Source organism: Diceros bicornis, chromosome 15, assembly GCF_020826845.1.
Source record: "Diceros bicornis minor isolate mBicDic1 chromosome 15, mDicBic1.mat.cur, whole genome shotgun sequence".
Taxonomy (NCBI): domain Eukaryota; kingdom Metazoa; phylum Chordata; class Mammalia; order Perissodactyla; family Rhinocerotidae; genus Diceros; species Diceros bicornis.
In genome coordinates, this window is record NC_080754.1 from 33,369,327 (window position 1) to 33,393,774 (window position 24,448).

The 24,448-nt window shown below is 38.0% G+C and overlaps 1 protein-coding gene across 3 annotated transcripts in view; it reads right to left on the reverse strand.

Annotated features, from left to right (window-relative positions):
• CCDC50 (coiled-coil domain containing 50) overlaps positions 1 to 24,448 on the reverse strand; it is a 68,471-nt gene that overhangs the window by 19,248 nt on the left and 24,775 nt on the right. Inside the window, exons 2-6 of one of the 3 annotated variants that reach the window (XM_058556111.1) lie at positions 21,648 to 21,710; positions 20,668 to 20,794; positions 16,389 to 16,479; positions 8,203 to 8,320; positions 2,702 to 3,229 (exon numbers count right to left, since the gene is read on the reverse strand). In XM_058556111.1, coding sequence (XP_058412094.1) covers positions 2,702 to 3,229; positions 8,203 to 8,320; positions 16,389 to 16,479; positions 20,668 to 20,794; positions 21,648 to 21,710 — 927 coding nt within the window. The remainder of the gene's footprint in view (positions 1 to 2,701; positions 3,230 to 8,202; positions 8,321 to 16,388; positions 16,480 to 20,667; positions 20,795 to 21,647; positions 21,711 to 24,448) is intronic. The other 2 variants (XM_058556112.1, XM_058556114.1) reach the window with 2 other exon arrangements.

Sequence of the window (24,448 nt, forward strand, 5' to 3'; positions counted from 1 at the left end):
AGGCTGTCATTACAAAAAACAGAGATGCTTTAAAAATTTTTAAAAATACAGTTAATAGAAGGAAATTAATGGAATGGCTGTCCTCATCTTGGTAGCCTAAACATAATGTGGAAACTAGCTTTCAAAAAGTCAGGTGAGCCATATTTTCAGCAGTTTCACATTCATTTCTTAATCTAATTCCTGCTTGTCTTTTTCTATTTATCTTTCTCCAACGTGAGGACACAAGAAATCTCCCTCAATAAACACAGACTACACCTGAAATTTATACAATGTTATAAACCATTGTTACCGCAATAAAAAATAAATCAATAAACATACACATAGAAAGCTTACCTTTAAATAAATTCTGATAGAATAACATAAAAATGTTACAAGTACTGGTATTCAAGACAAACATCCCAAGCTTGGAATAAGGTAAAATGATGACTGATACATTCTTTGATATCAAAAGCATTTTGTAATAAGCCAGTCTGACACTTGGGGAATGCCACAGCAAAAAGGTGCAGATATTTTATGGCCCTGAGAGGCTGGAAGTTAACCTGCAGAAAATTAATGAGCTGTTATGATTTAACAGCTCAATAGAGAAGTTACCCTTAAAGGTGATACGGTTTTACCACTCCTTAGAAAGTTAACCACTCTCATATTTAGCAATTATATTTTGCATTCTTTTTTCAACTAACTATAAAATCCTGTCCTGTAAATGTTCTTAGAACTAGCTCTTTGTCATCCTGCTAGTTTCTTCATTAAGTTAAATAAAACTCTGGCCTGTGATAACAACTTTAAGAATTGTGCTTTTACAAAAGCAAGAACAGACACTGGTACCTAGTAGTTATATTTTAATGTAATCCTCTGACCTATTCCAGGAGGTTGCAAAATCAAATGCCTACAGGGGCTAGGGAGGTAAAATTTGTTAAGTAAGTTGAATATAAAATGATAGACAGTAGCAGCTATGCTGTACCATTTTTAGTACCTGTGTAGCCAAATTGTTTTTTCAACCTTGGCAAAATAAAAGAAACAAAACATTTGCCTATAACTCCAGTATCAGGGTCTGTGAGTTAGTGTTTAGTTTCATATTAGCTTCACCCTTCCTAAGCCTGCTTAAGATACCCTCAAGTATAACTAAAAGCCATAAAGGTTAACTAGCCCTCAAAGGTTAACCACTGCATACTTACAAAGTCAGTTTCACAGAATCAGAAATACAGAGGTTGGTGTAATCACCACTCCTCCCCTACACCTTAGGACTCCAACATGTCTTTCTAAATCTGGATACAGCATAATTTACTCATAAAGCCTGCTCCCCACAGATTATATCACTTCCTCCTCCATTCCCCCAGAGCTCTTTGTTCAAAGTATATCTAATTTGCATTGGTCTGTTTACATATCCATCTTTTTGGCTTGACTTATTAACCCTCTGAGGCTCCGATCCAAGCATAAGTCCCCAAACATAAAGCCTGAGGCAAGAATATTTGTGGCAGATACTCAGTATGGCTTGCTGCACTGAATTTTCATTTTCTTAAAGACCAAGTCCTGTAATAACGTAAGGGATTAACACGACAGGAAGAACCAACTGAATCTACCTGAATCTGCAACCTAGAAACCGGTTTCCAGACCAGAGGTAGAGGATGGCTGGGCAACAATAAGGAAGAAATTAAGAACAGATGCCTCCTTGGTACTCCTTTCCCAATAACCCCTCCATCTCTGAAAAACTTCAATAAGAGTAAAATAGCACCAGGGAGATGAGTACGGTCTGATTAAAATACCGGACAAGGTAGGGCTCTGACTTGTAGTGGTACAGACACAAGCAAAACATCACCGCAGCAGTTTGCAGACAAGAATAGAGAGAACCATGACTGTGTCAATGATGGACTTCAGAGTTAAGCCTCTGAGATGCCAGAAATTTGAGGCTTAAGTCTAAAATTCACCTCATTCCTATACAAGTACCAAGAACTTACCTGATTTTGGCACTTCAGAACACCAACTGTATAGTTACTAGAGTTGAAGAAGGTTAGATCATAGAAAGTAATTAAGGCAATGGTTTTCAAACTTTGAGTACATAAGAATCAACTCCAGGTCTAAAACAAACTCAAACTGCCAGGTTGCACTCCACAGATGATAATATATGTGAGACCAGAAATCTGCATTTTTAGGAAACAGCTCAGCTGATCTGACGAAAATGGACTAAGGCCTACAATTTGAAAAATGCTGTCTTAAGAGATTGACTATCCAATCTCTCACTTTACAGATAGGAAAGATGAGGTCAATAAAATCTAGTACGTCCAGCCCTGTTGGTCTTCTAGTTAGGCAAATACTATGAAAGCAGTGTCACCAGATCTGCTGGGTTCACTGAATTAAAGCCAGAAATTCAAGAGCTCTGATTTGGTGTCAGAATCTCTGATGTGTGGTCTTGGCAAATGAAGAACTATATCTGGGAGGGCACTTCCACTGCAGTCTGGGGCTGGAAGAATCTTGCAAGAAATCAGTGTATTCTTTGATTAGAAGGCAGAAGGGGAAAGGTACAAATATTTTCCTTCTTCCTACAGACTTGAGATTAAGTAAATATCTGTTGCAATATTTGGCTCCAGGATTTATTTCAAAGCCATGAGCACAAACTAGAGAGAAAGAAATAAAACGTTTATTAAATACATTTGTTTGTATATACGTACATGATGCCAGGACTTCCAACGAGACTGTCCTTTATTACCTGTGTCACGGAGCTGGAGCCGTTCCTCACTCTCTGAGAAGGGAGGAGTCCCAGGCCTGTGTTTCCTTTCTCTGTGCTCACCTTTCCCGTGATCCCTCCCAGACACAGCTTCCTTGCAGTGAAGCCCTGCTTTCTGTGGGGACTTGGGTGAAAGTCGGTCTTGGCATCTGGACTGTTTTTCCCAATTCCGAGTTCGATGGCTATGGTGAGCCTCCCAGTCATCAAATTCAGTGCTCAGAAACACCTCACCACTGATCTTGGGAAGAGGAGATCTCTGGAGCCTCTCATGACCAGACCTTTTCCTTTCACACTGCTCACTGTTAATCTGGGGATTGTCCTTCATTTTACCCAAGTTAGAGGAAGATGGAGATTTCTCTGATGAACAATGCTCTTCTAGTTCTTCCAAGTTCTCCAGTGGATGTTTTGGTTTCTCCTTCCTCTGCTTCACAGCCTTTTCTTCACTTTGGAGTCTACAAGATCTTGAGGATCCAGAACCCAATTCCCTTGCCCTCCTTGACCGTGGCTGGTCTGAGTGGAGGTGGAGGGATGTGAAAAATAGAAATGCAGGTTAACTTACTGAGAGCATGAACTTACTACACAGGGGAGAGACAGGGCCCAAGCTGAACATATTTCAAAATGGAGAAAACTACTTTTTCAATTTAACAAATTGAAAAGAGGGAAGGGGCATTTACTAGAATGGTCCATACATACATGAAGGATTCTGAGTACCTAGCAAAAAGGGTAAATGCTAAAATAAAATTAAGTGAAATAATTTAAATCTGAAAGAAGACCTTGATCACGATTCGGGAAGAGTTAATAATACTTTAATATTTGCCAATAACAAAAATTACAGCCATTAAATGTTAAATTCTACTTATAAAGCCAATTTGGAACTAGTATATAGGGGAAAAGTGGAGATTAAGGGAGTCTTTTTTAATTTTTATTTAGTTATTTATTTTCCCCCCCAAAGCCCCAGTAGATAGTTGTACGTCATAGTTGCACATCCTTCTAGTTGCTGTAATATAGGACACGGCCTCAGCATGGCTGGAGAAGCGGTGTGTCGGTGCACGCCCCGGATCCGAACCCAGGGCTGCCAGCAGCGGAGCGCGCGCACTCAACTGCTAAGCCACGGGGCCGGCCCTAAGGGAGTCTTATAAAGCAGAAAAACACCAAGCTTTGTGACTTCAGTCAGAGGCTTTCAAACATTCTTATTGGAAATAATAGTAAAGCTATATTAGAATGTTGCTAGTTTCCACTTAGTTGAGAGAAATGATCCACAGATTTAATATTCCTCTAGCCTCTCCCCTTAGGTGGCCAAAGCAAATATTCTCAGCCATATTACAGTTCAATGTGGAAGAGGATGGAGTAGAGGAGAATTTTAAGTGAGTAAATGGCCCTGTTATCATTGGATAACTCTGCTCTCCCAATCTTACTTGAAAATTGGCAGAGAAAAAAAATAAAAAGGGATGCCATAATGGAATTCTTAAAAAGGAGTCACTTCCTAAATACATTTAAAAAAACTTGATGATATTGTATTCTCTGTATAAAAATATAGTATGTGCTAAATATACAAGTCCCTAAATTTAACACCAACTTCAAAAACAGCGCACAGAAGGGTGCTTTTGTCAGGCCTCATTTAGGCATAAGCATAGGGTGAGAACAAATGAAGTAAATTAAAACACACTTTGCAAGAGCATATTTATTTTGACATTTTCTAAGACTTTTACCACATTTTGGAAATAATAAAAAGAAATCCTAATTCCATGGAAAATTGCTAAGACAGCTAAGATACCTTCCCTGCTGGAATTAGCCACTTGCTGAATTGCATTTGAAACAGCTACCCTAATTTGATGGGATGTAAAGGAACTAAATAAAGAACTATGCATTTTCTTAGTTTTTAGGTTTTTTGATTGTTGTTTTTTTGGTTTTGCTTTGGTTTGGGTTTTTTTTTTAAGTATTTTATTGTCAATCTAATAAAGGAATAGAGGAAGGGGCGACAGGTGCTTAAATGCATCAACAGTGCCATAAGCTTCTCAAAAACTTTAAATTGTTTCATCTTGAGCTTTCCAGAAGAAAGAAAATTTGCCTCAAAGATAACATTTAAATTAAAATCTGTCTTCTTAAAAGTCTGTAAAAGTATTTATCTTTGTAATTTGTGGTTAAATTTACTTTTTACCTAAAAGCAAAAGCGAAACTGAATAATTACTGCCTGTGATAAAGTATCTACTCTTTTAACCAAACTATTATTTTAAGTGAATCTTGACAACTGAGGAAGAATCAGTTGACTACCACTGCGAGTTAATATAATATTGACGGGCTACTTCAATGACGACCACGTCCAGGGAACAACGGCTTACAGTGTTAATACCAATGTTCCCACAGACAGCTGCATGAGTGAAGTCGGCCTTTAAGCCCAAAAGAAACAAGAAGGGTTTTGTTTTCACCATGGATTTGTGAGGCTATGATTGTTTTGTTGTTGTTGTTTTAATTCTTTCTAAGAAAGTTAATTGATATTAGCAGTTTTGCTTTAGGGAAGTGTGTTGCAAGAATTAGAACAGAGCTGTCACTATATTTTCAGAGTTGACAGGAAAAAATATTTATTGTCTAGTTCACTTGTGATATCTTTAAACCTGGGAAAGAAAAAAAAAAAAGACAGGGGTGGGGGAATCTGTTTGAATCCTTTAAAACCTCATCCAGTTAAGGACTGGGACTTGTATGTTTCTTGAAACCAAGTTATTTGGCAAATATAATTAACTTCCTTATGCCAATATATACACATACAATATATATATGCATATGTATATATACACATTTTATTTGTGTGCCTCCATGTTTGTCTTTCAAAACAAGATGATTTTTGTTTAGATATACAAAATTCTATGTTATACACACATAACACTGATATATGTATAAACAATAGTACTTTAGAGTTTACACATCTTCACCAAAATTATATTATTTGATCCTCTCAACATCCATGTAAAGGATGTATTTTTAGAATCTCCATTTTACAGATGAGAAAAAGGCTTAGAGTGATTACAGTAGATAACTTCCTTAACATTACAATAGTTCTTAAGGAAGGGATGGAACTTGAACCAAGGTCTTATAACTCCAAAGACGGTGACTTAAAAAAAATCACCAACATGCCTGCAATACACGTAAGTGGCTATGAAAGAAAAACATGGATTCACAAATGAATAAGATATACCATTCCAGTTGATGTAAATTTGACAGATGTTTTAGATAATTTCAAATTTGTAGAAAATCTATAAATGATTTTAAAAAGATTAATTTATTACCATCTAAGTAAAATAAAAGCTGAAAAGAAGACCATTTCTGTAATGATATACTGTGATTATTATGTAAGGCAAAAATCATATTACACATAAAGATAGAGAAGTACAATTAAAGAATATCCCTTATGTGTTGGGAAAGGACCACTGCAAAGAATGTAAGGATTGCTTTGTAAATACGAGCTGAATTATAATGTGGTTTCTGGGGAACTCAACTTGCTTTAACTCAAAGGCATATAAATGAGGATCATATGTTCAGGAGTATAGAACCTCTCAACAACAACACAACTGAAGAGAATTTCCAATATTTACACGCATATGCTCAGGAGGTCACTACTTCCTATGCCCAATGCCCCCAACTCCAAAAAAGTGACATATATAGCCATATAGAGCCACTCTCTATAAGTTTACAAAAGCAGTTAAAATATATATAGAATTGATGTTTTAAACTTTTAAGTGACCCTGAAAAACCACTGAATTCTTAATATAGTCTCCTGCCCTAGAGATACGAATCAGGATGATAGCACTTGGGTCAAAACAACCAGGTTTGAGTCCTAATTCAAGTCAGTGTAAGGTTTTAATAGAGGAAGACTAAAATTAATATTTTAGTGTACTTAATTACTTGCCATCCTAACGTTTTTATAGACTTAAAAGTTTAAAATAGTTACTTTTATTTGCAGTGAGCACGTCTCTAGAGTAGGATTAAAAATAAAAACAAACAAAAACCACCAGACCACATTTCTAAGATTGTAATTAAGGCTGAAGAGTAACTCTCTACCTTCTGCTCTGTAGTATAGCAAAATATGGCAATAATTTTTTTTTTTTTGTGAGGAAGATCAGCCCTGAGCTAACATCTGCCAATCCTCCTCTTTTTGCTGAGGAAGACTGGCCCTGGGCTAACATCCATGCCCATCTTCCTCTACTTTATATGGGATGTCGCCACAGCATGACTTGACAAGTGGTGCGTCGATGCGCGCCTGGGATCCAAACCGGTGAACCCCGGGGCCACGGCAGCGGAGCGCATGCACTTAACCGCTTGCGCCACTGGGCCAGCCCCAATTTTTCTTTTTAAATACATGTAATACATGATTTCATTAGAAAAGCCAGCATAAGGAAAATGGCTATCAAAAAAGAGCTGAGCATTTTACAAGTGGAAGAAAAACACATTAAGCAATAAATAGAGACTCAACCTGCTTACTAATTATGCCAAAGAGCTGAGCTCTACTGATTATGACAAATTTAGAACAACAATGTGACTGGGCAAGACTACTCCAACTATAATAATCCTATTATCTATATATACATTCCTTTCATTCTACTCATCAAAGACAAACACATACTTACCTTTTATAATGAAATTATAGAAAAGCAATTGATAATTAGTTTGCAAGGGCCTTTGGGATCACTGACCTTAAAATCTCTTCTCTCTAGAAGCTGCCTTTAGATTTTATTTACTTGGTATCCACGTATGGTCTCCCAGCTGAACAACAATAAATACTGACACTAGAAACTATAAGAAATGTCTTTCCTTTGACAGATCTTTAAAAAGGACTGAACAATACTTGCAAATACTCGTTTCCCAACACACTTTATTCAGAAGCACCACCACCGCAACTGCCACCACCATCACACTGCAAAAGCAGGCACTGGAGAAGAGAGACTCTGAAGGAACCTCTCCCTCAGAAATGTTTCCATATGGTTATCAAACAGCAAAGAAAGCACCAAGAGCGAAAAATGAACAGAGAATCTTAAAATCTAATTTTGTCATCAGCAGGCTAAACCATTGGCCTAGGTTTAAAAGACAAGAAGCGTTGAAAAAAAGCTTTCTTATCCAGTAATTGACATACAGTCTACCTTCTTTATTCTTCATGCCACCTTGCTGCTTCAAACAGTACTACCCAGATTTTCTTAAGGAAGATCAAGCCCAGAGACTCAGCTGCCATTTTCCACAGCCCAGTTTATATGCTTAGAATGTAATACAACATTCCAAGTGGCAACGGCACCAAAGAATGCACGCCAAATCTTACAAAACCACATTCAAGTTTTAACAGCCATAAAACTGGCTCTGGTCATGATAAATTCACCAGATTCAGATAGAATTCTGCCACAAATCTAAATGGGCCTTAAGGTCACTTAACGGACAAATTTAAAGGGGCATCTTGCAGTTGAGTCTGAGGACAGCATAGGTCATGATGTAGACACTGTTACCTGCATCTTCATAATAGTAACTATCTCCATAAGCATTGGCTCCAGAGGACTCTGGAAAGTGTTTCTTTCGTTTTTTCTCTTCCTGTAACTCCTTTTCTTGCAAAAAGCGAGCTATGTCCTGCAAATACAGAGAGAATGGAAATAAATATTACCAAAGAATAAATAAACTCCACACAGTGACCTTGCAGGTCAATGGTTCGACATTCCACTGCCAAGCTTTTGTGGGCTCTGTCTACAGCTCTCCAGACTTTCTGGCATTAAGCTCATGCTATCCAAATGCCATGGACGGCTGCTCAACAGGAGTGGCTCATGATCCCAGATGGGCAAGAAAGGCTTTTTTTCTCACTGAAATTTAAATCTAACCCAATATGAAGACATTCAAACCTAGTAATCCTAAAGCTGGTTATACAACAGAATTTTTAAAATACTATTTGTGGGCCCTTTTTCCAAGATCTATTCAGTAAGTCTGGATGGGAAAGAGTGCGGTAATCTATGAAACTTTGTAAATTATATTTATAATTTTATAACTTTTTAAAAGAATTCTTCAGCTGATTCTGATTTAGCTTTGCATGAGAGTACCACTGTCAACTGAAAAAAGTCTTCCCGCTGTGTACCCCCTGCTTCATCTCCAGGCAAGTTTTTAGCAGTTCCTGAGTGATGAATAACATTCTGACCCTGTTCCCCAAAATGCTCCCCATACTATCCCCCTATGAAAACAAAGGTGTACACAAATAACTATACTACAAATAAATTATAAATGCCTTAAAAATAGGGGAAAAATGTCTATGGGAGTACAAAAGAGGGAATACTATTTCTGCTTAAATGAATTAGTGCAAGGTTTTGCATTTGTTTTGGGTTTTGAACAAAGAACCGGATTCCAATAGGCAAAGTAAGGAGACTGAACAACATCAGCCAAGTTATGAACGTTTTAATGGGCATCAATCTAAGAAACAACCAATATACTAATTCGAACGGAGGATGTGGGGTGTTGCAGAGAAAGGTGAGGCTAGAAAAACAGTCATAGGCTGGATCACAGGCATTCCTTATAGACAATCTTAAGAGGTCTAGAGTCCACAACATAAGGGATGAAGGGTTACTAACGTGAGCTGGAGAGTGACAGTGTTCTGAAACTGAAGATTATTTTTATGAAAGCCCCATAAAACAGCACACAAACTTTGTTCACACACACTTTTTTGGAGAGAACGCCCCTACCTATCACCAGATTCTTAGAGATCATACAAATATGGCAACAATACTCACCGGTACAAATGGTAACAACAATCATAGGTGGTCTGAGGCGCCTTCTTCATATTTATAATAAGGAATACAGTAAGTGCTTAGAAGCGAGAACTAATTACTATTCTTCCTTTTGCAATTTTCTGAATAAATCAAAATGAAGAATATACTAAGACTGCAAGGCAAACTTAAAAAAAATTCATCTGAATGAATCAATTTCTTGCATGCCAGTGTAGAAACAAGCCTGATGCTGAGGCTAGGTAAATTAGCCATAATTATCCATATACTCGGCTTTTAATGTTCATCAAGATAGCCTTACAAATCTAACTTTATGTTAAATAAATGCCTAAATTCATTATACTATTAACATATTGCCTTTAACTGAATTCTATGCTGGAAGCTTCTCATCAAACTGTGTGAAAGAAATATATGTATACATTTGATAAATAATCTATGTAAAAGCCCATGCTATAGTGTCACATAATTCAGTGGGCACTCACAAAATGTTGCATCTCAGAATGAGAGGTAAAGAACACAATCCTACTTAACACAAGTATAATTTTCATGCAAAGAAATTTGAATTTCTAATACTTTGATGGAAAATATTCCCTAAATCTCCAAGTTAAGATGATTTTTTTTCCCTTCCAGTTCAAACCAGAGATGTTTTAGAGACAGTGGGAGAAATATTAACTACCGAAATGAATTTCTTGGGGCTTCAATTCTTTATCTGTACAATGAAGAGTTTGAACTACTTACTCTTGAAGTCAGACGTCTTGACTCCCTAATGCATCATATTTTGATAAGTCTGTTTGTGTTACCAGGTGCCAGCCCCTGTGTCAGGTTCATGACATCTGATGTCTTACAAAGTAATATATCAATCAGTTAGTTAGACAGAAAGAGGTGGGACAGATAACTTGTTCTCCCAAAACTAGTATCTGTTATAGTAGAGTTTACCAAATCCCTATACTTTTTAGAGCTGAAGTAGGAAGAAAATCAAAACTTCCCTGAGTTGTCATGTTTACTAGGCACCCAACACTACCAAACCTAAGTGGTTTGTTTTACAGAATACAAAAAAATTTCTCTTGCTATCACACTGAGTAAAAATACAAGGGAAAATTACCAGGTCCAACTGCCAGCAGAAATTATTAAACTATACTTCAGGGACCTTATAATTGATTTCCTGCTATTGAATCTAGTCCTAATGAATACATAGTAATAAGCTGTTTTCTCAGTGTGAAGAACCAAGAGAGAAACAAGGATGATGCCCCTTCTTTACCATGTATTAGCTAGTCAAAGGAGGTGCTTTTAATCAAGCAGAAAAATAATAATCATAATGTGTCATGCAATTTAGCACCCAAACCTTTTGCTCTTTTAAGCTCGCAGCACTTTTATGAGTAAGCTTCAACTGGGTGAGAAGAAAAGCTGGCTAGATTTGGGGAGGGCAAGGATAAAGGATTCAACGAACAACTGCTGCTCTACTATAACTGTGGTTTAGCCCAAGTCAGTTCTTCCCCCTGCTTCCCAACATTACTGTGCAATGACTTCAGTGAGGTGATTTCAGTATAAGGAATCTCCCCTGAAACAAGCTCAAGACAGCCATTGTTAGCCACATGCTTGGATGCAGCTCAGTCACCCCTGACATAAACAATCTCCTTGCTCCTTAGCTTTTCCCGTTAAAGGTTAGTCTCGCACAGCAGTGTCCAAGCTTTGTTCCTGAGAACAGTGATCTCAAGAGTCTCCAAAAAACACAAAGTATTCAACGGAAAGCATGTATTATATCTAACTCTTTAAAATACACATTAGCAGATTTTATAACTTTGATAAAAGAAAAGAAACCTGTTGTCTTCCCATAACCCAGGATTGCCAAATTTGAGACAGAAGCCTTTTTTTATATTAAAAATTCAAACCTTATGGAATTAGTGTTCCACAAAACATACCTTGGGAAAACACATCTAAAAGAATTTATGAGCCCTTCTGAAGTCATTTTCAATTATTTTTTAATGAATCATATTAATCAGGTAGGCTTATTTTGGGCTAATATGTAGAAATAACTGTTACATAGAAGATTCTCTAGTAAATATGTTTATCGGAATGAGAATTTATGATTATATTTTATCTCTCCCTTTTCTATTATCCAAGCTCACTCAACTCTGGGAAATTTGAAACTGTGAGCATAAGAAAGGACACAGTTAAAGATCTCTAGAATGCTACAGGAAAGTCATTTTAATGAAAACACAGATTTACTGATTCCCTTCAACGGGCCAAACATTCTGCTAGAGACTTGTACAGAAACAAGATACATGGTCTGTGTCCTCAAAATTCTTATCTATTAAGTGTTAGAAGCAAAATGACTAGCACAACGTATGACATGCAGAGGTGAGGGCTCTAAGAGAGGCATTCACGCAAACCAGCTGCAGTGGAGCTAGGCCCATCTTTCTCAAGTCAATGACAAATCACTGAACCATGGACTTCTGCCTGAAAGTTTTCACCTCTAACCTACAATGATAGTGGGTTTCAAAATGAGGAAATCTTTAGTACAGAAAAACAAAAGGAGATCTGAAAATGTGATTGTCAAAGAACTATCAGAAAGAAGAAAAAAAGGAAAACTATTCCATTAGATTGCTAAACTTTTAACTAGCAATTAATACATTAACATCCAACTCAGTAGGGAACTCAAAGCAGGTATAATCCCAAAAGGGTTATAAGACCAGAAAACAAGATACTATCAATTCTATTAACGTAAAAACATCAATATAACTAGGAAAAGAAGAGAGAAGAATTTTCACAACCAAAAGCCTCCCTCCCACTCACTCCCCCTTTCTGGCCAAATATATATGTATAAAGTTATTTTTAAAGTGCCAAAATACAGGAAAATTTTTTTCGTAGCTAAAATGCATTGCTATTTGAGCTATTCTTGAAATATTACCAACTTATATATATAAATATTCTTTTAGAATATGAAATTCTAATCACCTTAAGAATGCTATGAAAAAGTACCACAGTTCACACTAGATTAATTTTTAATGTAAACTGATTGCTAAGTTTATCCCTGAACAGTTCATATTATAAATGGCCTCAAATTGTTGGACTAGTGCCACAGACTTTTCATAACATGGTTGGCCATGCTAATGTTTACTTAAGCAAAAAAACATGTTTTTCCCTAAAATAACTGCACATACACATATATTTGGACCTAGGTTCAAAGACACATATTCACACACACATACACACACACACACACAACACACTTAAGAGTTCTGTTTAAAAATAACTAAGTTAAATCAATTAAACACCCATTCCTTGCTTTATTAAACAACAGTGACAAATGCTTATGCTGTGACCAAAGAGAAAGATCCCAGTGGAATTAGCCCACTTTTCTTAATTACAAACTCCTTCAGTCCAGTATTCCCAAAGGCTACAAGCACCTTCAACAGGCCTCCTAGAGAGAAATGCAACTACTATATTTAAGACACTGTGTAAAAGAGTTTTTGGGGGCCAGCCCGGTGGCATAGTGGTTAAGTTCTCAAGCTCTGCTTCGGGGGCCTGGGGTTCGCAGGTTTGGATCCCGGGCACGGACCTACGCACGACTCATCAAGCCATGCTGTGGCGGCGTCCCATATAAAGTAGAGGAAGATGGGCACCGATGTTAGCCCAGGGCCAATCTTCCTCAGCAAAAAAGAGGAGGACTGGCATCAGATGTTAGCTCAGGGCTAAACTTCCTCACAAAAAAAAAAAAAAAAAGAGTTTTTAAAAAAAGGAAGAGAGGGAGGGAGAAAGAAAAAGAGGGAGGGCAGTGGGGGGGAAGCGGGAAGGAGGGGGAAGCCACAATGCTGGTAAGAATACAAAAGATCTTTTTTCTTTCTTTCTTTCTTTTTTAACTTTTCTACATCTCTCTCCTTGCATGAAAATGTTACTTTCCTTACATCTGTGCTCTGAACAAAACACAATAAAATTATACCATAACAAAGCTAGAAATGTTACTTCACCCTCACAAAGTTGTATAACTCTACTTCTCACATACAATGTTTTTCAGAAAAAAATCTCTGTGCCAACAGGAAAGAGGCCTTGAATTCTACATCTGGTTGTTTTGGGGGGTTATAAACTACCCAAGAGAGGTGACCCCAAAAATCTCTAAGAGATCTGGGGGAATAATCCAAAGAGGAATTTTCCACAGTCCTGCTGCTGAATAAGAACTTATTAGACTCCACAGGGAAGTAAAAGAGCATAGAGAAAAAAACATAAAAAAGAATTAGGACAGCTCATGAGTAACAAGCAATGCTTTTTCACGAGTTGGCCAGAAAAATCAGCATTCTTGTCTCAGTTTCAGTCTCCTCTATGAGGCACCCTGGACTAAAATAAACAAATAAGCATTATCATACATCCTTCAAAGACAAATACCAATGCAAATTTTGTTCATTTAATATTAACAACATACCAGTCAGCTGAGAGTCACATTTTTCTACGATAAAAGAACATCTTGGCACAGCAGCCATCTTCTCAACTAAGCCATCAGTTGAGAAGTCAAAAAGTCTGAATAGAGTTTTTAAAGGCTAGTCTCACTAAATCTCTACAACTGGATTTCTCATCTAATCTCTCCACTGTACTGCGGAAGGGGGAATATTTCAGTAGGTCAAACAGTAGTGGAGGGCAAGGTAGTGGAGGCCTGGAAAGGCAAGTAAACTCCTGAAGATCCCTCAGATCACACCGTGCTGGAATACACTTAAGTCTGTTTATTTTTCCCCCTTTCTAATTTAGCACCTCTCTCTCTATAGGAGAAATCAGAGTTGTTATCAAGGCAGAAGGGTGGGGAAAACACTTGGCAAGAAAGCAAAAAGGAAAGAGCAATTATTAACTTATGTACCAGAGGCATTATACACATGATCACATTTAAACTTCACAACAGCCCTTTAGGATATATACAATTATCATGACTTCTCCAATTTGGAACCTGAGTTCTATGTGGTAAAGTGAGATGCTGAAAGTAACAGCTAAAAGTTAAAGAGCTAAGATTCAAACCCAGGGCAGTCTAACTCCAAAGTCTACGTGTTTTATATTGTCACAGTATATCTAAAGCAGAAGCAGTCAGTCAGGGGACCTGAACTGTACAGACATTTCTCTGGCATCTCATTATAGCTTGCAATCAGTCACTTACTTTTTCACGACTTAATTTCTTCATCTGAAAAATGGAATTAATCACTACACTGCTTACTTCATACAGTGTTACCATGAGATTATTCATTGTGATTGCTATCTGGATTCTACATGCCTAAAATAAAGTGTTTTGATTTCTCTTTCTATCCTGTTTTTCTCTGAATGGGGGAAAAAAATCAGAGAACACCAGTTGCATTTATAAGAAGCCAACTTCGTTACTCTGTTATTTTTAAAATAGAAGCTTTCCTGTCTACAAAATATAATCACTTCTTTCAGTCCTCAGTTTCATCCCCAAAGCCAAATCATGACTATAAAGAGGCAACACATCCTGTCATAAGAAAGAGCTCCTGTGTTGATAACAGCAAGGATAGAAAATAATCCCTAATTCTTACTCGCAGTTCTGATTATGACATAATCATGATTTGTTGCTTAAAGAAAGAGCTAAATACACTCATACCAGGTGTCTCACACCCAGCTGGCAACGAACAAGGAGTCCTATAGGAACAAGCACGGCTCAGCCTACATAGCAGTATATGTAGGCTAGTTTACTGATGACCCTGATCATATCTATTTAATAGGGTGATCATATATGCCACTTTGCCCAGGACAGTATCAGTCTGTGTAATTATTAAAAGTGCCCCCTTTAACCCTTAAAAATGTCTCTGAGTATACAATAAATCATATGCTCAACCTACTATTACAAACGATAAATCATTTTTGTCTTCATTATAAATCAAGACAGTGGCCAAGAACAGCACAACAGGTGTGAAAAAAAGCAGACACAAAATCAACGCAAACTGAAAAGAAACTGTTGATAAGAAATGCTGAAAACATAACACAAAAGCAAGTAATAGTTGACTGCAAATTCAAGTCTTCTTACAAACCAGATACTACTGCTAATTTTAGTCATTTTCAGCTTTAAAAATAACACAACTTAAAAATATATACAGACTCAAACAGATTAGTTCCTTGAGGCAATATATCATAGGAGAGTAAAACCATTAACAAAAAAAGAGTGAGAGCAATGATGGCTCCTGGCCTCACAATGACTACTCCCTCACTCCTGCTCTGGCTACACTCAAGGTCTGCTCTCTCTGAAGTTGCAGGAATAACCCATAGACAGAACACCCTGTATTGGGGTGAATAGCGTCCCCTAAAAATTCATTTCCACCAAGAACCTCGGAAGACGACCTTACTTGGAAATAGGGTCTTTGCAGATGTAATTAGTTAAGAAGAGATCATACTGGATTAGAGTGGGTCCTCAATCCAATGACTGGTGTCCTTATAAGAAAACAAGAGGACACAAAGATACAGGGAAGAAGTCCATGTGACAATGGAGGTAGAGACTAAAGTGATACAGCTACAAGCCAAGGAATACCAATGACTGTCAGCAGCCACCAGAAGCTAGGAAGAAGCAAAGAAGGATCTTTCCCAATAGGCAGCATGGCCCTGCCAACACCCTGATTTCAGATTTCTAGCCTCCAGAACCGTGAGAGAATAAATTTCTGTTGTTTTAAGCCACTAAGTTTGTGGTAAGGTGTTATAGTGGCCCTAGGAAACTAACTCACACCTTATGTCAAATTACCCATCATCATCTTTAAGACTTCACCACTTATGCAACTGCTCAAGGGGCAATAAACAGTGGTCCATGGAAGGCAATCCTTGGTCTATGCACCCCAAAAGAGAGTTCTGCTGCCCATTCAGCAACCCTACACTGAGCCCAAGAATACAGAAAGTAACTACTCCAGAGCCGAGCAGCCCTTCCTCCATGGGGTGGAGGGGCATTAACTAAGTCGTACCTCATCTTTCTTCTCCTGAATGCGTCGTCTCTCTGCCTCAATAGCCAGTTTCTCCTGGATTTCCTGAGCAATTTCACAGTCCTGTTGTTCACTAAAAAACAAAGGTGAAAACAACATGAATAAAGAAAATAAATGATTCTTCCTAAAAATAACGCAATTTACTGAATCCTCACTGTGAGCCAGTGTGTATTTTTATCTCACTTAATCCCCACAATGACGATGCAACAAGGTTGATACTGTCACACCTTATGATGAAAAAACTGAGGCCCAGCGTAGTGACACCATTTCCCTCAGATCACAGAGAAAACGAGCGGTAGAACCAGAATCTGATCCCCACACACCATAATGGAAAGCTCTATGCTTTCTCTATACCACCATATCACCTCACCCTATTGGCGCCACTCTACAGAGACAGGCACGTTTCCCCAAGATTCTGCAAAGGAGATGTAGACTGTGAGATTAATGTCCACAAATATCCAATTATGTATAAAGTGCACAGGAAAAATTTAGGAGTGAGTTCACTAAAACGTCAGTAATACTGCAGTCACCTAGAGGTGGTGGTACGACTTTAAAATGATTTTCATAAATATTTTATTAGACGTATTTTTTTTTTTCAGTTTCAAGAATGAATACTTAAAAAAATTATACTTAAAAAAAGGAAAAAAAAAAACTGTATTCCCCAGCATTGGTTTCCAACAGAACCTCTGTGGCTGATGCCAGTTTCCTTAATACTCTGGCCACTAAGAAAATCAAATGTTGTAATACTGCTGTTACCATAGTTGTGTTTTGTTTTAGCATTAACGCATTCAACAAAGACTTACACCACACCTGCTATGGTCCAGGCACTATGCTCACTATGGAGGATACAAAAATGAAGAAATCTGCATCCTGCACTCAGAAGCTCGCAACACATTTTGGTGGGAGAAACAAGAGAAATCACCTTGGCGGAAGAAACAGATCCTTTAAAAACAGCACCTTTAAAACAGCAGTTCCAACAGAAAAGGGGGTTCGGATCTCTCAGAGATGCTACAAAATATACCCCTAGGTGCACAAGTCTTCTGTTTTCAGTTTTTAAGTAGAGTCAATGGGCACTTTAAAATTCCAGAATGCAAGAGCTCTGGGGAGCCAACCTTTACACAAAACTGTTAGCTAGGAAAGACAGACATAAACATGCTTGGAGTTTACTATCTAAAAAGATGCTGGGATAAAATTATAACTGTGATTTATATACACAGTTCATTTGCTAAACAGATATATCCTCTCATTCTCCCCCTGCCAACTGAACTTAAAGTACTCAATGAGTCTCAGTCTTGGTTGTATATTTCAGATTTAATGGCAGTCTTCTGTAATTGAAAAGTATTGTGGGGGGCGGGGTGGGGCAGGACATCCAAACTTCTCTGGAGGAATTGAACCCCCCTTATTCTACACTAACAAAACTGAGGGGATGAAAACTATTCTCATTTATGTAAGGAAATGGTCACTTTCCAATGGTTTGGAAATAGGTATATGTAGGTGAGAGCAGATGTGTGTGCAGACACGCAGGTGTTTATGTATGTGTGTGCGCACACACAAGACAGAAAGGGAGGAAGAGAATGTAAGACAGAGAACACAGGCCAGAAATGGCAAGACTTTCTTAGAATCAGTAGGAAAATCACTGGACAAGAAGATGTCTGCAGACCTGATTTCTGGTCCTGCCACTGATAACCAGTGAATCATGCCCTCTCATGTCATCTTATCGGCCATAAAAGTTTTTGGACTTAATGATTTCGTATTACAGGTCTAATATTTTAGGACTCTTAATCAACTAATCCAAAGAACTGAAAATAAAAATCTACTCAGAACAAATGTATCCTCTTTTCATTCACTCACTTCTTATAATTAAGAATCATACACAAAATGATGGTCTTAGTTTTCAGACTTCTCCACCAGGACCTCCCAAATTAATGTAAAATCCATTCAGGAGTAAGCAACAACTAACTACATGCAGGGTGATAACAGATGGGAAGAAAGCAGAAGCAGAGCAGAGAAGGCAAATCCAAACGAAACGTTAAAGGCCAGAAGTGACACAGAAGATGTATCTCCTAGCACAGAAAATAAAGAGGTGAAGTTTAAGTTGAGCTTAATTATTTCAAACCATATTTCCAAGAAGAATCAGTTCTAGCTCATTCAGCTAATTATATAGAATTCTCAGGAAGCAAAATCTAGTGAGAAAGGAGCAGTTAACGATCAGTAAGGCTGACTGGACAGGGGTCCCAGGCTCCAGACTGAGTGAAAGGTTCCATTTCATTAAAACCTACAGCATTTCATCCTTCCCATGAGGTTCAGCTATCAAGATGGTCAGGGTATGAAAACTGAAAAACTTCCTTTCTAGCTTACTTATTTCAGCCAGGAACACCTCCAAAACCCTGAAGTCCTAGGCAGAAATATAATACCTGGTTCTGCTCTCATTTAGGATCTATAATCCATCACTTTCCAAATCTGGGTTTATATTTTACAGTGCTTTGTCTTGATAATCTGTGAATAACCGCATGATACTATCATCACCCTAATTCAGGATCTTAAACTTCTGCACCAGTCTCAGAATTGGCCTTCATAACACAGCACTGTGAATAATTAAAAGGCAGTAATTTAGAACTCTAGAATATTCTAGCTCTGACTCTCATCTCAACTGTGTGACACTGAGCCTCCATATACCTCAAATCTCTCTGTTCCTCTCTATAACTCCATTAACATTACCCTCAATTCAGGCCTCATCGTCTCCCCCCTCCCTCTCTCTCTCTCATCCATTGTCCTCAATTCAAATCTCATCATTTCTTAATCTGACGACTGCTCAATACCTGCCTTCAATCTTGCCCCCTCCAATCCTTTACTTTCCCAGCACCCAGAGTAGGTCCCAAAATGAAAATCTAAAATCCTTCAATGGTTCTCCATTGTTTATAATATAAAATCTATAAAACCTAAATTTCTCAACATAACTTATATGACCTTTTGGTACAGCTTTTGACTACTTTGCTGACCTCATCTCTGACCTATGCCCCTAACCGTACTCTCCACTCCATCAATACTGAACACCTTGCAGCTACCATGAGATTCCAGGTATTTTTACTTCTGACCTTTATGCACGCTACTCCCTGGGGCTAGAATGGTTTTCCCCAATTGTCACTATAAATCCTATTTAACCATCAATGTTCAGATTAAATATATCACCTGTGTTGGTTTCCCAGTCTCTTCTCTTTCATAGGCGTGAAATTTATCATTAAATTCTCCGTGCCTTGTGCATGGATCTCTAGAATGCTCAGAGTTTTTTTCTTGAGGCCCTTAAAGGCAATGGCTATATCTAATTCATATCTGTGGTTTCCACTGCCTTTCATGGTGTCAGGTTTAGCAAGAAACAATAAGAGTGTTTACATACAAAATAAGGAAGCTAAACAAAATGATGAATAAAGTCCTTCCTACCAATAATAAAGCAGAAAGACAAACCCTTCCTCAAAGGCAACAAAAACAACAGGCTTTCCTGTACATTTGAACATGACAACTAAAGTAAAATGAGGAGTCCCTTCATTTCTTCCTTTAACCTTTCCTCCTCAAAACAATATCTTGTGGTTAAATCCACCATTAGAGATTTAGGTATAAGAGCCACTCTCCTGTGAGCTCTAAAACATGGAAAAAGAATAAAAAGTCATTGTGCTGGAAGAGACCTTAGATATGGTCTTTCCATTTATCTAACTATGAAAGGAGGTAACCAAGACAGAATTTCTGTCAGACACTAAAGTTATGAAAAGAACTGAGTGTACTATTCAGAGCTTTTGAGAAGATTCTGCCTCTACCTGAAATGCAAGGGGTTCAAGGAAAACAAGAGCAGCAAACACAGCTAGGAAACAGTAGAGGAACCCAATGTAACTCATAAAGTTCTTTGATATCCCATATTTCACTGGATCCCCCAAACAACCTATGAGCAAAGGGGACAGAGATTATTTTCCCCATGTTACAGGTAAGGAAAACAGACTCAGAGAAGTGGACCAAATGACTCAAAGTCATACAGATAAGTGTTGAAGCTCACACGAGAATCCACATATCCCAAAACCTAGTCAAGTGTTCCAACATCAAAGAAAATTTTTCAAATCAAAGAAAACTATGGGATAGCCACTACAGGATTTGTAATCTAATAGTGAAAGGAATCAGAAGGACAGACGGAGAGTCTCTTTCTTCCCTGCCCCAGCTGCTGGCTCCAGAGAAAACCAGTCCTGGCACGACTCCCTCCCACTCCCCAAATCCTCACAGGTCTTTGTAGCGCTTCTGGAGCTGAGCCTGGGCTTTCAGATCCTCCTCTTGGAGCTGCTTAGCCACCTGGAGATCATGCTGGACCAAACGGTTCCGCTGAACGTTCGATGCCAAATGATGCTCGACTGGACAGAAAGATTGAGGAGAGGAATTACAATGTTTTGCCTTGTTAATAATAAACCTCAAAAGAAACTTAATAAAAGCTTTTCCATTAAAAAGAGTTTCATACCCATCACTTCATTTTATGCTCTCAATAAACGCTGCATAATAGGCAGCACGGGAATTATTATTCTCATCTTTCCACTAAGTAACAAGAGGACCAGAAAGGTTAAATAAATTGCATTTGCATATAGCAAAACAGTGGCAGTGCCAGGACTTCTATACAAATGTTCTAAAGCCAGGGCCAGTGTTCTTTTGGCCCTACAAGTTGCCACTCAATTTATAAACTACATTTTTCAATACTTAATTTTTACATTGACATATGAATCAATGATTCACAAATTACATATTCACAAATATGCACTTTTGTCTAATACATATAACTTAGATTTACTTTGCATAATTACATATATAAACATTCAGAAAAATCCACAATCTAGATACCACCATTGCCTGGAAAAAGTTGTTCAGGCCCTATTCTAGGGGAAGGAACAGTTCCCTATGCCAGCTTTCTACATACCCCAGATATATGTGTAACCAGTGTCTTCCTCCTATACCGCTAAAGCAGGGAAAAAGGTTCAAGTTCCTCTTTTCCTCCCACACACCCAACAGTATTCTAATCCCTGGCCGCTGCCTTACTTCAAAATACCCAGAACTTCATTCTTCACCCAGCTGTCATTTGCCTAGACAAATCCCTCAGGATGGATGGATGGTGCAGCCCAGTGACTGTGTTCTCTTCCTGCCTCACCCTAAGAAACTTGCCTCAAGCTACCAATAAAAAAGAAAACCGAAGGAGCATGAGCGAGGGCCATTACTCACTCTCTTGTTCCTGCAGGCTGTGGGCCAGGGTGTGGTCCTCTAGCACGGCAAAATCTCGGCACACTGCAGAGGAGAGGGGAAGAGCAGACATGAAGGCTCATTAGTAGTATTTTATCATGAAAAGAAAAGGATTTTGTTTACTTTAAAAAATCAATTGTAGTATTTTAGGAAGATCAACTTTATAATTCGCAAGACACGAAATAGTGACTAGCTAGTATAAAGTTTTCATTCACAAAAATCCACATAGTACCTGCTCAGTGCCAAGCACAGTGTCACAAACAAATAGTTAGCTTTAGCTCTGGTCCTTGGCCTAAGGATGTTAACCACGGAATTAGAACCCAGAGGTCCAGAAATCTCAATCCACTTCCATAAAGGGAGGGCAAGTACTGTCGCAATAATAAAAGAGAGAAGAATGTTTTGCATACTGCAGCTGAGAGAAAGCTGAGTCCTCCATGGTCAGAGGGGTTGAAATCTAGCCTATGCCTCAGTCATCAAGGTTCAGAGGATGCTTTCCCAGAGACTTACGTCTATCCTGGTGTCCTTAAGGAAAAACACACCTTCATTAGTCCCTCAGGTATGAGCAGATCTCTACTTTAAGGATAATCACATTCCTTAACGGGTCCACACCCTCAGACATGTCTCTAAATGTAGACCTGCCTAAAAAGAATCTGCAAAGCAAAACACAATGGGAACCTTGGAAGACACCAGAAATCTGCCCCTAACTTTGCCTCCATCTGGAGATCCAAGCAAGAGCATTTGCTGGCCTATTTTCTCAGAAAGCAAATGGGAAGAGATGGTCTCCAAGATCCATTCTACCCTAAACTGCAATTTAAACTCCTGCTTCTTAAGACAAACATATACGCAAACAACTCTTATGATGAAAAGTGCTGTTTTGTTTGTTTGTTTTAAGGATGGGTAGTTTAGGTGGTATGTCCTCACTCTATTTCAAACATGTAACTCACACTAAAGGGGAAAATTCCCCAAAGCCTCAGACTACTGCAATGTGTAGGACTAATATAATCGTCCCTGGGCTCACCAGAGGTGACATACTTCTTTCTGCAGCATTGGATTTGCCTGTGAGGACATTTAACTGAAACAGAATGAAGAAACACTCCCTGGCCATTTTTAGCACTTATGTATGTTCTCATATCCATTCACATAGCCTGTCCCTCACTGAGAGAGAATACAACAAAAAAGCAGGCAGATCTCAGAGACGTCAAGATTACTCTGAAACGGTTTTATGATAGAGGGAATCGTTCCTGCCCAAGACCATAATAAACTGAACAAGACCTGCTCATGCCTTGCTCAAATGCAACTGCAAAACCAGTAATTCCAATAGAAAGTCCTGTTCTTTTGAATCAGATATATTCTCAGAAATAACTTGAGGCTCAGGTTCAAGGAACCCTACATTTCACAGAATGAAAGTGATGAGCTAGTTAACCCCCTTTCTTAAAAGGTGAGGAAAATGAGGGCTAGAAGGAAGAAAGGACTTATTAAGGCTATATATAGTTTCTTGGCGACAGAGCTGGGAGTCAGTTTCTGAGCCAGCAAGAGTGCTTTCCTTTCCTGACACCATGACACCAAGACAGCCCTCCTGGACTCCAGGTAAATCACAGTCAGAATAAACTAAAAGGAGATATTCTATATTGGCTTGTTAATAATAAACCTCAAAAGAAACTTAATAAAAGCTTTTCCATTAAAAAGAGCTTCATATCCATCACATGCATCCTCTAAAACACTTAGCTAACCAATATTAATTACTTAAATGGCTAAGACATGTATGGATTTAAATCCGTTCACAGAAAACAAATATTCAGAATGAATTAGCCAACATGAATGTAATCAAATCTTGTGCAAAAGAATGCTATTTTAATACAGTGCCTTATTATCTGAAGCACTTTTTTTTTTTTTTTGGTGAGGAGATCAGCCCTGTGCTAACATCTGCCAATCCTCCTCTTTTTTTGCTGAGGAAGACTGGCCCTGGGCTAACATCCGTGCCCATCTTCCTCCACTTTATATGGGACGCTGCCATAGCATGGCTTGCCAAGCAGTGCGTTGGTGCATGCGCGGGATCCGAACCGGGGAACCCCAGGCCGTCGCAGCGGAGGGCGCGCACTTAACTGCTTGTACCACCGGACCAGCCCCTGAAGCACTTTTATTATACTACAAAGCCTTATATTTGTATATTAAAATCAGTATTAATTTTAGATTAATTAAGATTAGATTAGATTTTTTAGATTAATTTAAGATTAATGTTTTTCAAATCATGAGTGGTAGTCTATCATTAGGTCATAAAATCAATTTATTAAATCTGGGACAAGCATTTAAGAATGAATCAGCTAGAAAATACAGTATATATCACACATAGTACAGAAAATCACAGTTTGGAGAAATTTTTTCAGTTTTTACATACACACACAAACGTGTATATGGTATGTATTAGGTCATGTAAAACATGTATCATTCTGTAGATTACGGTCAAAAAAGTCTAAAAGCCACTTCAATTTATGTTATTAGGGCAGAAAGTTATGCCAAAACAATATTTTTAATGTTTTTAATGTGCTAACTAAAATAAAAATTATAAAATTATTGCAGTTTTCCATGTGGATAACCATGTGAAGAACTGTAATAATTTTATATTTTTTTATTTTAGTACATTAAAAACATAATGTTTATGGATACATACACCTGTAGTAAATAAACATATTTTTAATAAATGGCACTAACACAAGTGAATTTATAGTAGTGGTTACCTCTAGAGAGAGAAGCAAACAGGCAAGAGCGCCTTTGCTAAATATGCT